Source organism: Protomyctophum bolini, assembly GCF_963924005.1.
Source record: "Protomyctophum bolini genome assembly, chromosome: 4".
In the NCBI taxonomy this organism is placed as follows: domain Eukaryota; kingdom Metazoa; phylum Chordata; class Actinopteri; order Myctophiformes; family Myctophidae; genus Protomyctophum; species Protomyctophum bolini.
In genome coordinates this window covers 24,829,094-24,844,379 of record NC_137865.1, presented here as the reverse complement: position 1 = coordinate 24,844,379, position 15,286 = coordinate 24,829,094, and the positions used below count along the sequence as shown (strand labels likewise).

At 39.9% G+C, this 15,286-nt stretch overlaps 1 protein-coding gene across 1 annotated transcript; it reads right to left on the bottom strand.

Moving 5' to 3' along the window:
* Nucleotides 1-10: 10 nt before the first annotated feature.
* LOC308314378 (carboxylesterase 3B-like) lies at nt 11-14,360 on the bottom strand. The gene is made up of 25 exons (XM_080761979.1): nt 14,235-14,360; nt 13,072-13,258; nt 12,820-12,958; nt 11,293-11,426; nt 11,039-11,192; nt 10,730-10,834; nt 10,340-10,441; nt 9,973-10,116; nt 9,125-9,205; nt 7,727-7,874; nt 5,995-6,144; nt 5,846-5,918; nt 4,905-5,078; nt 3,901-4,101; nt 3,570-3,717; nt 3,340-3,473; nt 3,080-3,233; nt 2,855-2,962; nt 2,603-2,701; nt 2,297-2,440; nt 1,793-1,870; nt 1,390-1,537; nt 1,135-1,284; nt 952-1,024; nt 11-768 (listed from the first exon to the last, which is right to left on the bottom strand). Exons 1-25 carry the CDS (start codon nt 14,311-14,313, stop codon nt 585-587), a joined length of 3,291 nt encoding a protein of 1,096 aa, XP_080618105.1. The 5' UTR covers nt 14,314-14,360; the 3' UTR covers nt 11-584.
* Between the last annotated feature and the right edge of the window lie 926 nt (nt 14,361-15,286).

Sequence of the window (15,286 nt, the reverse complement as noted above, 5' to 3'; positions counted from 1 at the left end):
CTCTAATCATGTGACTCCCTTTGCATAGGGTGCATTTTTACCTTGTGATGTAACTTTGAACTATTATTGCCATTTTAAATTATATTTATTCATAATGAAATCAACCTTTTTATCCAAGTATGATCATAAATGTTGCACAACCAAAACCATATTTAATATAATTCAAGTTTATACCTGAAACCATGTCTCTCGTTCTGGGACAGTTACACTCAGTATTTTTCGTTCAATATCTACAGCCCTATAAATTATTAATACAACATTACATTCTGGATTTTGTAAAATTGTCTGTTCATTTTATACTTTTTCAAAACAAATAATTACACATATTCTCAGTTTTAATGCAGTATTTATGCAGCAACCCCAACATTGAAAAACAAATGCAAACTATTCATCAGCTGGGTTACATAATTAATAACAATTTTATTTAAAATGCACTTTACATTTGAAAAATATCTCAAAGTGCTATGTTCAGTGTCCGTTTGCATTTGCTTGTGTGCCACGCTGGCATTCATATTCTGATTCTGTTGACACAAGTATACAGGACACTATTAGGCGCCGAGTGGAATTGGAAGAGGAGTGCTCTCCTACAGTTCAGTGTGCTCTACATTCTCTTGACTCTGGTGAATCTTCTCATGAACAGTTTGAGTCAGCAAGGTGTAGCGGTCCTTCTTCAGGTGCTGAGCAGACATCTGTTCCAACCCAATGGACAGGTAGTGTTCATCAGCACCGTACTGCTGCCAATGTACCAGGCCGGCTCCATTAGGTGACCTACAGTACATTGTTGTTGGGGAAAAAGACATATCGAAATGTTTTGAATTTTGGATATGTCATCATACGCAAAAACTTTCATTTTTTAAACTAAAATGCTTAATATGAAAAGTAATGAGAGTATGGAGACTACACTCACAACATCTAATTATAATAAGATACTGTATGTGAGTGTAATCCTACCCCGTCCGAGCAAAGTTGCCCCAGTAGCTCATCATGGTTTTGCTAAGCTGTTCCTCTTCTTCTGTACATAATACTGTAGAGTGATTAAGAAAAATGGTTTAGTGAGGCTTCTGACGTACACTTTCAAGGTATACAGGTTAGGTATCCGATGTTACATTTATAATTTCTTTAGTAAACGCTTACTCCCTAATTTGGCATGAGAAATGATGAAACAGGATCCCAATACAGTGACGATTTCATCAGTATGGTGAGTTCTAACAAAGCTTGGCCTTCTCTCCTGCAGGAATTTGGGTGGATGCTGGTACTCATACAGGTATATAGGAGCACCTGCATCTGGTTGTAGACACAATTTGATTTATAAGGTTTAACACAAATGTATGAGGCAAACAGGATAAGAATTACCGTTCGTAAGATTGCATTATTTTATTCTACAGTTACCTCTATGGGAATTTGCAGTCTTAATGGCTGGAATGGTAAAAAGAATGTCTCCAAGCAGCTCTGTAAATCCATCTCTAATTTTCAGTGGATCTCCAGAGGTTCCAAGATATTCATCTGCCACAAGCTCTTTCATTGAGCCATCTTTCATCTTAAAGGAAAGAAAAAACATAAACCATTTCCAACCTGGTGTCCCTATTTTTGGCATTATCATTACTCATTATAAAAACAACAGAAATAGCAGATCTACAAGCTCACAATGTGTTGCGTCATGATCTTGTACTTGTACTTGATCTTGTACTGTTTTGTCATACTAACAAAACAGTAGGGTTTAAGTGGTTAAGGCGGCAGCATAAAAAAAACATAGAATCAGGCCATGAAATGATTGTGAGGCCGTTTCTCTTACATGGGGATAGAACATGGCTAGAACATCCATGACATGTTCCCGGTCCATTCCCTCTGCCCAGTTTGGAGGAGCATAGAACTATTGAGAGAAGAGCAATCAGTTTGTTTGTAGAATAAGGACATAAGCAAAACACAATATTTTAAATGATTATGAGTAAAGTAAGATAACTAAAATTAAATTATGGATTAAATTAATACAAGTTAATCAATGTTCTGATCCAACAATATCAGTGATACCGTGAATGCTGCTTTCATAAACTGTAGCCGTGTAGCACCTTTATCCAAACCACTTTACAATGTGCATTACATTCATGCACACACAGACAGCGGAGGAAACCATGCAAGGTTTCATCCTGCTAATCAGGGGCAGTTAGGGGATCAGTGTATTGCTCAAGAACACGTTGACAATAACCCAGGGGGAGCTGCTGCCTGGAGGTCGAACCGGAAACCTTCTGACACCAAGTGGCCACACTATCTCCCGAGCCACTGTCACATTGGTACTTACCCAAGGTAGTAGCCAGCTCGCTTCATGATTATTAATGCCTGTTATGAATGGTACTTTAAGAAGTTTGTGGTTTTGGTACAGTTCATTCACAGGTTTTGTCAGGAAGTGTCCATCAACATTGACAGGGTATCTTATCTTGTTGTCCTTGAGAGAAAGGTATAAAAATGTATACGATGAATATGATTGTCAAACATCCAGCACAACACAAATATTTCACTGAGATCTAATCAAAGATGTTATAATATATCTTCAACTTGCATGTCATTTATCATCAGATGATATTTAACTCATCAGTTATACACACACCTTTTCAATAGTCAGCATTGCATCAATGTCCATGGATCTCAAGCAGTCAGCAATCATTTTTGTGCTTGTGATGTCACAGCCTGATACATTGGCTAAAAGCTGGTAGAAAAATAGATTTTTTTTGTTAGCATACATTACTATACATTATAATACATTATACATTATAATTTACATTATAATACTTATAATACAATACATTACATTGTGTATTTACTCATTTCTAATACACAACAATGTAATATATGAAATAACCTGTGCGATGGGCAAAGGATCTTGTGGCAAGTATAGTGAATCCATCGCAGCAGTGCCACTTTGAGCGATTCCACGGTGAAACAGGCCATCAGACAATGGAGACAGAGCCTGATAATAAAAGCAACACAAAACTTGCAAAATGCAATATGAATTCTTCCTCGATGTACCAGTATTTATTTATTCTTAGTCATTTTGTCTCTGTTTGTGGATTGTAGACTACTGTACCAGGAGAGACACGCTCACTCCCCCAGCAGACTCCCCAAATATGGTGACGGAACCTGGATCTCCTCCAAAGTTGTGGATGTGCTCCTGGACCCATCGCAGAGCTGCCACCTGGTCCAGTAAACCAAAGTTTCCTGACATCTGTTCATCTCCGGTACTGAAAAGAGCACACGATCAGGAATAGTTGGAAGTATGGAAGCCATAGTTCTTCCTCAAACATTCCAGGACAGCATAATATGCTCATCATACTACAGCATCCTCACCTGAGAAAACCCAGTCCTCCTAAGCGATACTGGATGAAAACCACAACTACATCCTGGTAAGCAGCCAGGGCAGAACCATCATAAAATGAGGCTGAGCCATGTTCTAGCCCTCCACCATGGATCCAGACCATGACCTAGGGGACACATATATTTGAAAATATTTGTATTTTACTTTCTAATTGCACTTATCAGTTAAAACAATATATATACAAAATATTAATACATCTTACTGGGAGTTTGCCATGTTGAGACGTTATTGCTGGAGTGTAAATGTTGAGGTAAAGACAGTCTTCTGAGATATCAGGGACATCAGAGATATCCGTCATCTTAAATAACATACTCATCACATGCAGAAGAAACGGTTTATGTTGGACGCAGCTGTGAAAACAAAACAAAAAGCTGATATACAGCTTTTTGTACACACACACACACACACACACACACACACACACACACACACACACACACACACACACACACACACACACACACACACACACACACACACACACACACACAGTAAAACTCTATCCAATAAACTGGACTACATTAATGACTTACATGAATGGTTGTTGGGTGGCATCTCTCACTCCTTCCCATCCCTCTGCAGGCTGGGGTGGGGCCAGTCTCAGTGGTCCTACAGGAGGCTTTGCAAACGGAACTCCCAGGTAGACATGGACCCCCGTATCCTTCCCCTTTACACTCAAAAGCTCTCCTCTCAGACTTCCCAGTTTTGTGTGCACTACAGGCCCCGTCTTTGGTCTGTGAGAAAAGTATCTACAGTGATGCAACTGTATGATAGGCACATTTTGCACACACACTTCCTGGATGCCAACGATGAACCTCTGCCCCAAATTTTCCAGAACGGCCTGGAGGCCACCAGGAGGCCGACTTTTGAAAAACACATTCTTTGATATTACTCCTACAGATTCTGTCCAAAAATCCTGCAAATCGTTACACACTATCTCTATAGTCTTGTGTTCAAGCCAGATCTCTCCGATATATTTCATATTCCATTGTAATTGGCTAACATGCTTTCAAAGTTTGCAGGATTGGCCCGTTTTGAACAAAAACCCTCAAATCATGAACGCAGCATGCATTTTACCTGAGGAATATATCCCACCCTTTTCACATTGGCCTGTTATAGCGCCACCAACAGGTGGATTTTTGCAAAACACATTTTTGGAACAAAAAGCCTCAAATCATGAACGCAGCATCCAATTTACGTGAAATCTTTCACAGACTTTCCTACTAGACTGAGGAATATATCCCACCATTTTCACACAGGCCTGTTATAGCGACACCAACAGTGACCAACAGTGGATTTTTGCAAAACACATTTTTGGAACAAAATGTCAGAAATCATCCATTGCCATCCAAGCCATAAGAAGAAATAGCACCCTTTTCACATTGGCCTATTATAGCGCCACCAGGAGGCCACAACCTGACCTGCCCTGGTGGAGACCTGTGCCCTGAGGGGCATTTTATCTAGTTATATATAACAACATGTATAGTGAGATTTATCCAGACAACAAGAGATGTATAGTGTATAAGTAGGATCATACCTATTCTTCATCTTTTCTACATGTTGTCTGACCATCTCAGGAAGGGTTTCAGTCATGAAGGTGTAACGGTCCTTCTTCAGGTGCTGACCAGGTTCCTGCTCCATCCCAATTGAGAGGTAGTCTCCCTCTGCTCCATACTGTGGCCAGTGTACCAGGCCAGCTCCATTAGGCGATCTGCAAACACACAAACACAATACAGAGGAGAAGGGCTGTGATACAATTACAACAGTGTAACAAATTGGACTGGGAAGCTTGAAAATTGTCCTCTGGTGGCAATGTTCTTTATTTCTTTTGAAGGTTTAAATCACATGACTGTGACTTCAATGAAACATACAGCAGTTGCAAGGCAAGTGAACAGGAGGATACAGGCATTCAAAGGAAGATAAAGTATTTTTCTGGGCAGCTAAAATAATCCAAATGAAATTTATTTGGGAGAGAAGATGGACATCCAAATGGAACTGTTACTGCAAATAACCTTCAGAGATAATGAAATAGACTAGTGCTTACGTGCAATTGCAACACATGGTCTTGATTGATTGATTGTTTGATTGATTGAAGTAGGCCTATTTATTAACAGTATGCAGAAGAAAGCACAAACTGTTACTGTGGACGGCACCATGATAAGCATACACTTGTTTACAACAGGGTCCACCATTTTCAATTCATCAGAACATTTAGAGACGTACAAATCTACACTTCTATACAAAAAACAGGAGATCATCATATGAAGGAAGTAAAAAGGGATAAACATATACAGTAGGGGGAAAAGGGTGGGACTTTATGGGGGCCAGTTTCTAATTGCAGCCGCCCATAGGTGCCCTTTGAGAGTGGTTTTGAAGGAATCAAGGGATGGCTGTTGGTAGCCACACAGAATGCCACACAGAATGAATCAATAACAGAATTAATCAATAACCACTTCTGCACATTGTAGAATCTCTTACCTTGTACGAGCAAAGTTGCTCCAGTATTTCATCATAATTCTGCTTAGCTTTTCATCTTCCTTTGTACATGACTCTGGGAGAGAAAGAATTTGATTAGACAGTATGTGTCTAATAGACATCATGAGCTGCAAAACTTGGTCTTGTTTTACCTTGCACTATGACTTGATCTTGTGTGAAACATATTCCCAAAACGAAAATTACTTCATCCCCATGATCAGAGCCAATGAAGCTGGGCCTCTTCTTCTTGACCATGCTGGGTGACTCCTCTAACTCATAGAAGTACACTGGAAGTCCTGCATCTGTTTGGAAATGGCAGGTTTGTTCATGTCATGTCATATGCATCATCTGGTCTTTACCGTCTTTGGTGTCTTCTTTTTTATGATCCATTGTGTAATGGATCATAAATAGATCAGGCTGCCATATTGTAGTTGGGTTATATTTCAGATTTTCTGTTATGATTTATAATTTGCCCTGAAACTTGGGTTTCCCATGAAATGGAGGTGTGCATGCAACATGCAACACCCAACACTTTAACTCATTGACAAGTGTTTGAACATGTGTGTGTCCCACACACACACACACACACACACACACACACACACACACACACACACACACACACACACACACACACACACACACACACACACACACACACACACAAATGTATATTAGCATGTACAAACCACATGTGACCAAATTGTAGTGTGTTAATACAAAACTAGTCCTATATGAACAGCAAATGATGTTCGTCAGAGAGTAGAGGGTAGAGAGTACTCTTCCCATCTGGCGGAGTCAGGTTAAGGAAATGTAGGGCAGGCTACAGACAGAAGGACAGACTGACAGACAGATATTTTTCTGTGCATTTATAGATAGATAACTAATAGAATTGTGGTGGTTGTCTTTGGTTTACCTGTTCTTTTATTGAGAAATTGTTATCATGTGGATGTGGTTGGGTAGGACCACTACTGGTTGACAATGACAACAGGTGCATAGAGCTCAAACCCCAGTTCTTCCTTTGCTTAACAGTCCTAGAACACTAAACACGGGTGATTTTTACCCGGACAATTATATTTTTGTAATGTTCATGTTGCTGTGCCTGGGTGGATCTTTGAGTACCTTCATGATGCTCAGTGACATCAGAGAATATAGGTTTGTTTCCCTGCCCAGGTACAGGGAGGTGAATTTCACCCGTGTTTAGTGATAGAGAAAAGTTTCATACACCCACAATGGGCTTTTTTTTTTACCTGGACCATAATTATTACATTGGGTACAATATACCCATGTTTATTGATGGATTGACAAAAGTTAAGTTTAGTGTTCTTGGGTTAAATGGACTTTCCGTATTAGCCAGCAGAATAAATCTCTGCTGTCGGGAAGAAACCACTTAATATTTCACTTTCAAAAAAACTTTTGGTCATTCATTTTCATCATCTACCCAGGCTTATGTGAACACCCCGGGCAGTTTTTGGGTGCGTTCGGAAATGCGCACCGGGAATGTGGTCAGTTTGTTGAGTGTGGTGAGTTATTTACGAACGACCTGGTGTTGTGACTTTATATATTGTCGATTACTTGCATTAGAAGGAGAGAGGTGGTGGAGTTAGCTGCTTTAGCCAGTTTGAATGAAGTGGAATGGAGTTAAGGTTTTGTCCGAAGCGTTTTTTACTACTTTTCATTGGTTCAATATGAAACAACACACAGATAGATGTAAAGGTTGTCCAATAGCACTGATTTATGCAAAAATCCTTAAAAATGGAGTTAGGTGGTTTCCTCCCGACAGCAACGAAATGTTGGCATGCATGCCACTCACACAGGGGTATACATAGAGGTCAAGGATTACAGCTAAATTCTGTTGAACAACATTATCACCTTCAGTCTTACCTCTGTGGAAATTTGCAGATTTAATGGCAGGAATGTTAAACATCACATCTCCAATCACCTCAGTAAACCCATCTCTAACTTTGACACGATCCCCTGACGTTCCCATGTATTCATCTGCCAACAGCTCTGTTATCCACCGGTCTTCAGGCTAGATCATATAGACAGAATAGTCACGTATAAGGCCTTGACACACATTGGAAGTGGTGAATGGGGGGAGGATTTGTGATGAGCTCCATCCTGGACAATGCTGGTCACTACTGTAGCTACAGTATGGCTGGTTTGGTGAACGACGTCCAGCCTCATACTAATCCACTGTGCGACACACTAATTTCAGCTACCGTAAATATTTGTACCAACAGGCATCTGGTTTTATCGCTTTTATTTTGATCCAGTACAGCATTTGATTTTATATGGCAGGTTTTTGCAATTACCAGCCATTATATTATTGGGCTCTCACCAAAATAGATTGCTTGATCAGAACCATCTATTGTACAATTCTGTTTAATGTGCTACTATACATGCCCTGTCCCTACCAGCATTCTCCTTCCTGTATGATGGAACATTCTGTGTGCATTTGGGTATACTTGCACAGCACATGTTTATATAATTTTGATTGTTTGATTTAAGTTTCAAGAGTTATATAAGACAAAATGTGAATTGGTCTGTTATACAGTAGCACCATGTGGCAGTAGAATTAGACAAATGGATTCGAAAAATGTAGAAAGTTTCACGGCAATCGGACGCTGCATTCATGATTTGAGGCATTTTGTTTGGGAGGTGAACTCGAAGAAAGTGAGCACTCCTTTTTCAATCTGACTGTTACAGGCAAACAGTATGGAATATAAACTCCAGTTTGACCAACATTGTCCTGTGATGACTCCCATCATTTGTACATAATATGGTGAAAAAAATGTTTCTGCAACAAACTGGCAATTGTAGCATTTGGTGCTATGGTTTTAAGCAAAATCACTTTTGGCTCTGTGTTGGCCCCGCAATGTGTTTGGGATTGATCAGACAATGTGTTCATGGTTTTTGGCATCTTTTGTCAAATTGGCTCCTCCTGCAAATTTTTGTAGGCAATTACCAGCCATGGAATATGAAAAATCTGAATGATAAATGTTCATGACTTAGACTCCAGAGAATGTGTAGCGAGTCACACACACACACACACACACACACACACACACACACACACACACACACACACACACACACACACACACACACACACACACACACACACAATAACAGAAATGCCTGCAAGAATAGAAAGACATACTCACGAATCACGATGCATCCGACGGAGCACGTAAATATTTTGCAGTAATATATTGTTTTAATATACAATATTAAAAATATAGTTTTAATTTCTGAACATTTTGGCATGATATTACTTACAGCGGGGGATGTAAACATGCTCATTATGGATGTCGCTACTTGCCGGTCCATTCCATCCACCCAACCTGTAGGAGCCATTATCTGTGATGACAAAATACCTATTACACAGATATATACACAACATGGTTTTATCTCTGTGGAATCATAGATTATAAATGGAGCAATATTTAATAATCAATGTATATCACATTTTGAAATAATCAGTTTTTAATAAAAATTCACCGTAGACATTTTATGAGCTACTTCCTGTCAAGAAATTCCCTGCAGATGATTATTTTCTAAGTATCAGAGTATGGAAGCGCTCGTTATCGGTAAAGCAACCTCCTGCTGCCTCCTGCATTATGTGCATTTAAAACAGGTGGTACGCATGGGCCGTTGAGTGATAGTCAACGAGCACTTCCAAACTCCAGCACTTAGAAAAAAATCACACCCGTGTGAACTGAGTGGTGCAGCTCCCCCCCCCCCTCTCTCTCTCTCTCATTAGCAGGCAAGATTGCAGCACTATCCCTCTCTCTGTTTCTGGTGCCCCCTACTGGTACCCTATAGTCATATACTCGTGCTCATGGCCACATAGCCACATAGGTGTACACGGACATTGCTGGTTGTAGGAGTGGTTGCACCACTCAAAAATCATCTGCAAGGAATTTCTTGACAGGAAGTAGCTCATAAAATGTCTACGTGGATTTTTATGAAACAAACACAGCTGCAATGTTGGTGATTTTGACGTTGATTAATATAATTATAGAGGACTTTTCTGTTTGGATGAATGGGCTGTCGATGGGAAGTGTCACCTAGGTATCACCTTTCTGGCAAGATGGCTGCGGTCTGAATATGGAGAATTAACTTACGTTTGCGATGAGCCAACCGCCTTCATCATTATTGAACCCAGTCAAGAGAGGTACTTTGTGCATCTCATGATTTTGTAAAGCCTCCATTCCAAACTTGAGAAGGAACTGTCCATCAACAGTTATTCCATATTGAAGCATTTCATTCTGTAACAGACAAATTGAGTAGCAATTACTGTTGAAAAAATGCAAGGGGGGGGAATTGCATTGGCATCCCAACATACTGTATGATCTGTGTAATGTCTTTTTAGATACCATTTACAGTTATATTATCAATAATAATTTCATGTCTCTAATGAGAAGAAATGCTGTTTGTTTTGTATACGTATTCTCAATGTTCTTTTTATCCCCAGGATCCAGGAAATCTCACCTCTTTCTGAATCTTCACTATGTCATCTATGGTCAGCTTCATCACACATTCAGCAACCTTCTTTGATGTAGAAAAGTCACAGCCCGAAATGTTTGCTACAGTCTACAAAGCACAATAATGGGTCCCGTTATGGACATTCAAGCCACTTGTATATCATTGTTGTCAAGTGGAAACCTTGTATGTCCAAAACACTTAATTTTTATGAAATGGAGTTATGAGATTTTAGTCACAAGCTCTAATGCTTTTCATTGGTTGAATATTTTTGTCAAACCCACAGAGAGAAATGAAGTGTAACAAATAGCATTGATCCAACTATGGAGATATGAGGTTTCCACCAAACAGTGATGATATCCTGCCTCTCATCTAACTGTTTGCAATTGCAAAACTAACCTGGGCTACAACCAAAGGGTTGAAGGAATAGAGATGATAATTTGCTGCAGAACCACTCTGTGCTATTGCACCATGAAACAAGCCAGCAGACAATGGAGAAAGGAGCTGTCAATAAAGAGAGGAAAACATATTCAAGATTATGTCAAGATATTGACACCAATTGGATTCATACTATTTGCTATGGGTTAATTAAACATGAATTAAAATGGTATGGTAGTTACCATCAGGTGAAAAACAGAGAACAGACTTTTGTAGATTTATAAATTTAGATATAATTTTGTTCATGTTCAGTGTATAATGTGTTCTTACTAATGCAGATACGCTCACTCCACCAGAAGAATCCCCAAATATGGTGACAGAACCTGGATCTCCTCCAAAGTTATGGATGTGCTCTTGGACCCATCGCAGGGCTTCCACCTGGTCCAGTAATCCAAAGTTTCCTGGTAAATGCTTGTCTCCTGAGCTTTAGGAACATAGATGTTTGCAGAGCTTAAATACATAAAGTTTGACACAATGGCACATGATCATTAGGCTACATGGTTCAGGGGAGGACTCAGTTTTACCTAAGGAATCCCAGTATTCCAACACGATATTGTATCAGAACAACAACCATATCCTCGTAGGCAGCCAGAGCAGAACCATCATATCCTGATGCAGAACCCATGATGAATCCTCCTCCATGGATCCACACCATGACCTTAATGACGGAAAAAATAACATATCTAGTAATGTAAAATGTATAACATTTCATATTACGAGTGCATACACATTAAAGCTGCAATCAATAACTTTGTTTTGTCAACAATCTGTATCATGGCAGAGTATGGCAATGGCAATATAACTAAGAAAATTTGATTGTACACTACAGTAGTCAGTCTCCCTGTTCTTCTATTGAGAAATGAATTCTGTGGTTGGGTCATTGTTAGATAATGTATGTCTTATCTGTTAACAAACTAATGCCCAGTGGTCAATGTCCCATATCCTCCTGAACTTTGGCCCATGCCATATAGGTCATTCATATTGTCACCTTATTCTCCCATATCATCATTTTACCCTTAGTTTATGCCTGTTTACACAGGGTTGTTCTCCTTATCATCATTAATGTCATGTCATCCATGTTTATGGCCAAAATATGTTTTCATCTGTCCCATGTAATATCTTATTCAGTCTCCATGTTGTCTGTCCCCAGTCAAGTTGTCAAGCAATGAGAGGTCTACTACATGTACTTGACCTTGGCCTAGTGAGAAAAGAGATAGCAGCTCACTGGGAGTCAGGGAGGGTTTTTCTCTGCCGAAAGTTCACAGTTATCAATTTATCAACAAGTTGCCTGGCAACGCCTGCCTAGGCGCTCTCCAGGCTTTAATGGGCATCGATGTGCGGAACAGAGGAGATGAATTCTACGTCTCATCATCCATGTGCTGGACCAATGAGCACTCGACAACCAGCGCCACCGTGGGATATTACGGAAATGAACTATTTACCAGCCAATGAACTTTATATCAACAAATCTGACGTGATCTGCACTATTAATGCCTGGGACATACTGTGAAGAGGAGTTCAGTTCGGTTCAGTACAGTTCGGATTCCATCTTGGAACCATTGATTATTCTAAATTATATATGATGTAAATTATACTATTATCTGAACCATGTAGCACATTATCTATGTAAATTGACTTTATACCTACTAAAAAACCTTTATTTCTTTAAAATAAACTTTATTTCATCTGCCTCCAAATCATTTTTTAAGGTCTTTCTATTTTTTATGGTTTATGGCTGTCATTCAAGATTTAAAGGTAAAGACAGCACGGTATTTGGGTCTCCCTGCTGGGTTTATTGAAGGTATATATTTACAGTCCTTTCTAATTATCATTACAAAATAGATATAATTTATTTTTATCTATTAGTCATGAAGGTCAAAACGTGAATTATCCTCTGCCCAAATGGGATTTCTATAGCTCAGCAGTAGACAATTTTGTGTCTGCATGGGGGACCCTGGTTCGGACCCCGGGTAGAATAGGACATTACAGATTATAGCTTTAATGCTTAAAAAGAAATGTTTCTTCATCTGAGTTGAGAGTTCAATACTTACAGGCATTTTTGTATTCTCAGATGGTTTGGAAGAGGTGTAAATGTTGAGATAAAGGCAATCCTCCGATATGTTCGGGAATTTGACTTCCATGGATAGATTGGCCGCCATCATGTGTAAAAAATCAGTCACTTGAACACACCTGTAAAATATGCATTTTGGTTGCATGAAATTAAGTGTGAGGTCTTATGCCACATTGATTATCTTTTTCACATGTTGTAAAAATCTAATTTACAGTAATGTTTTGCTTCTTACATGAATGGTTGTTTGGTGGCATTCCTCACTCCTTCCCATCTCTGTGCAGGCTGGGGTGGGGTCAGTCTCAGAGGTCCAACAGGTGGCTTGGCAAAGGGCACTCCCAGGTAGGCATGGACTGTATCTTTCCCCTTAACGCCCACATACGTGCCTCTCACGCTCCCTAGTTTTGTGTGGACCACTGGTGCTGTTAGAACAATGACACAGATTTAGATAAATGTGAGAACAGGACAACGTTTTTGTAGCCCTTCTTGCATTTTCCATCTGATTTGTAGTCCTTACCTACTGCAGGTAAGGACAGACTGATGTGCATGCAAACAGCTATTTGTTAATAATAATTAAGCTTCTATTAGCACACCGCAACACAAGTTGACCGGAGGCCGGCCCGTGTCGGGGCTCAGGAAGCGCACTTAAGCCTCTCCAATTAATCCAAAATGCCGCCACTCGCTTCAACCAGCCAGAAATTTCACATGAATCCCCCCTTCTCCCCTCTGCCCACACTCGAGTACAACACTTTGATGCTGGCATTCAAAGCAACCAAAGGTATGGCACCCCCATATCTTGCAAGTCTGATCGAACCATACAAACCCTCAGATCAGCCAACACAGGGAAGCTGGAAGTACCTTCAATAAAAACGCCAGGAAAACGCTCCACACGTCCCAAACTCGTCGCCCTTCTGGCTCCAAAACTATGGAATGCACTTCTCATTGCAATCAGAACTGCAGACTCACTCCCAATCTTCCACCGTAGGCTGAAAACCCACCTCTTCAGACTCAGGAGCCATTATAAAAAATAATCTAGTGTTGCAAATTGTGGCTAGAAAGAGAGCAGATTCAGGTAGTTGGGGTTCACATAAGTGAGAGTGAGGACATTAGCAGGTCACATCATGTGATGCTACTGTATAAGCCCAGTCTGTACAGAGAGTGGTTAAAACAGCACAGCACATCACCAGGACTGAGCTGTCATGCATAGTTCATTAATGGCACCATTAACAAAGTTCAGGGGCAAGAAAATGAGACATCATAACACATCATAACACTGGTGTTACTGTTGACTGGAAAAGCTGTCCAAGTGCTGTTTACTATAGGGTTTAAGTAGTTAATAACTTTCAAGATTACAAAGAAAATCAAAGCAAAAATTATTATTGCCTATAGCCTACTTACCTTCCAGGTTTGCAGTGGCAGACAGAAACCATGCGCATGTTGCCAAGATGAGTGGTGCTGCCTTTGCAGGAGACTTCATGTTTCACTTTTGTGCTGCAGGTCTACTGTGACACCCGGCTGAACGGACTCAAATGATGGGAGTGGTGAACTGCATGCTCACAGGTGTTCCAACTTTGAACAGTAAAGAAACCATCCTTTGTTCCTAAATTTAGTTGGGTTAGGCTAGGTGTGGTCCGTGTGGAGTCATTTCAACTGTGGTCTACATTTAATACATTTTCATACACAATTTATTATGTTTTCACAAATTAATTGGCTTACTAAGACATTTAAGATCACCTGAAATAAAAAACACTTTTTCATACTCATACATAAGAACCTAACAGTGGAATATCTATGAAACAATGCATACTGTATACATTATAGAGTGGTAGCCCCGTTTGGAACCTCTATATCTACGGTGCTACGCTTTAGCTCCAAGATGAGGTTCCGAGGAAAGCTATCCCTGCGCTGGTAGAAATGGATTCTAGCTGGGTCGAGCCCATCGACAAGTATAGTGGATTAAACCCCTTTTGCAGTATTTATTTCTAAAAGTAAAGATATCAGAACCAAGATACAGTTGATAAACGTAACATAGGCACCTAACATTTTAAGTTAACTGAGGCATCAAACCATCGATTAAATCAGGCTTAAATACAAATGTAGTCCAGTCAACCCCTTTGGCATGCGTAGTACTGCTTCCGTAAAATTGCATTGGGAAAATCGGGGAAAACAAATCGTACTGGCTGACAAACAACCACTTTGTAAGCGGTTGTTTCATGCCTCAGTTAAAATGTTAGGTGCCTATGTTATCTTGGTTCTGATACCTTTACTTTTTTAAATAAATAGCCTACTGCGAAGTGGGTTTAATCTATACTACTTGTCGACGGGCTCGACTATAGACTCCATTTCTACCAGCGCAGGGATAGCTTTACTCAGAATCTCATCTCGGAGCTAAAGCGTAGATATAGAGGTTCCAGCAGTACTATGTCTACATAAAATGCTATCAAGGCTAG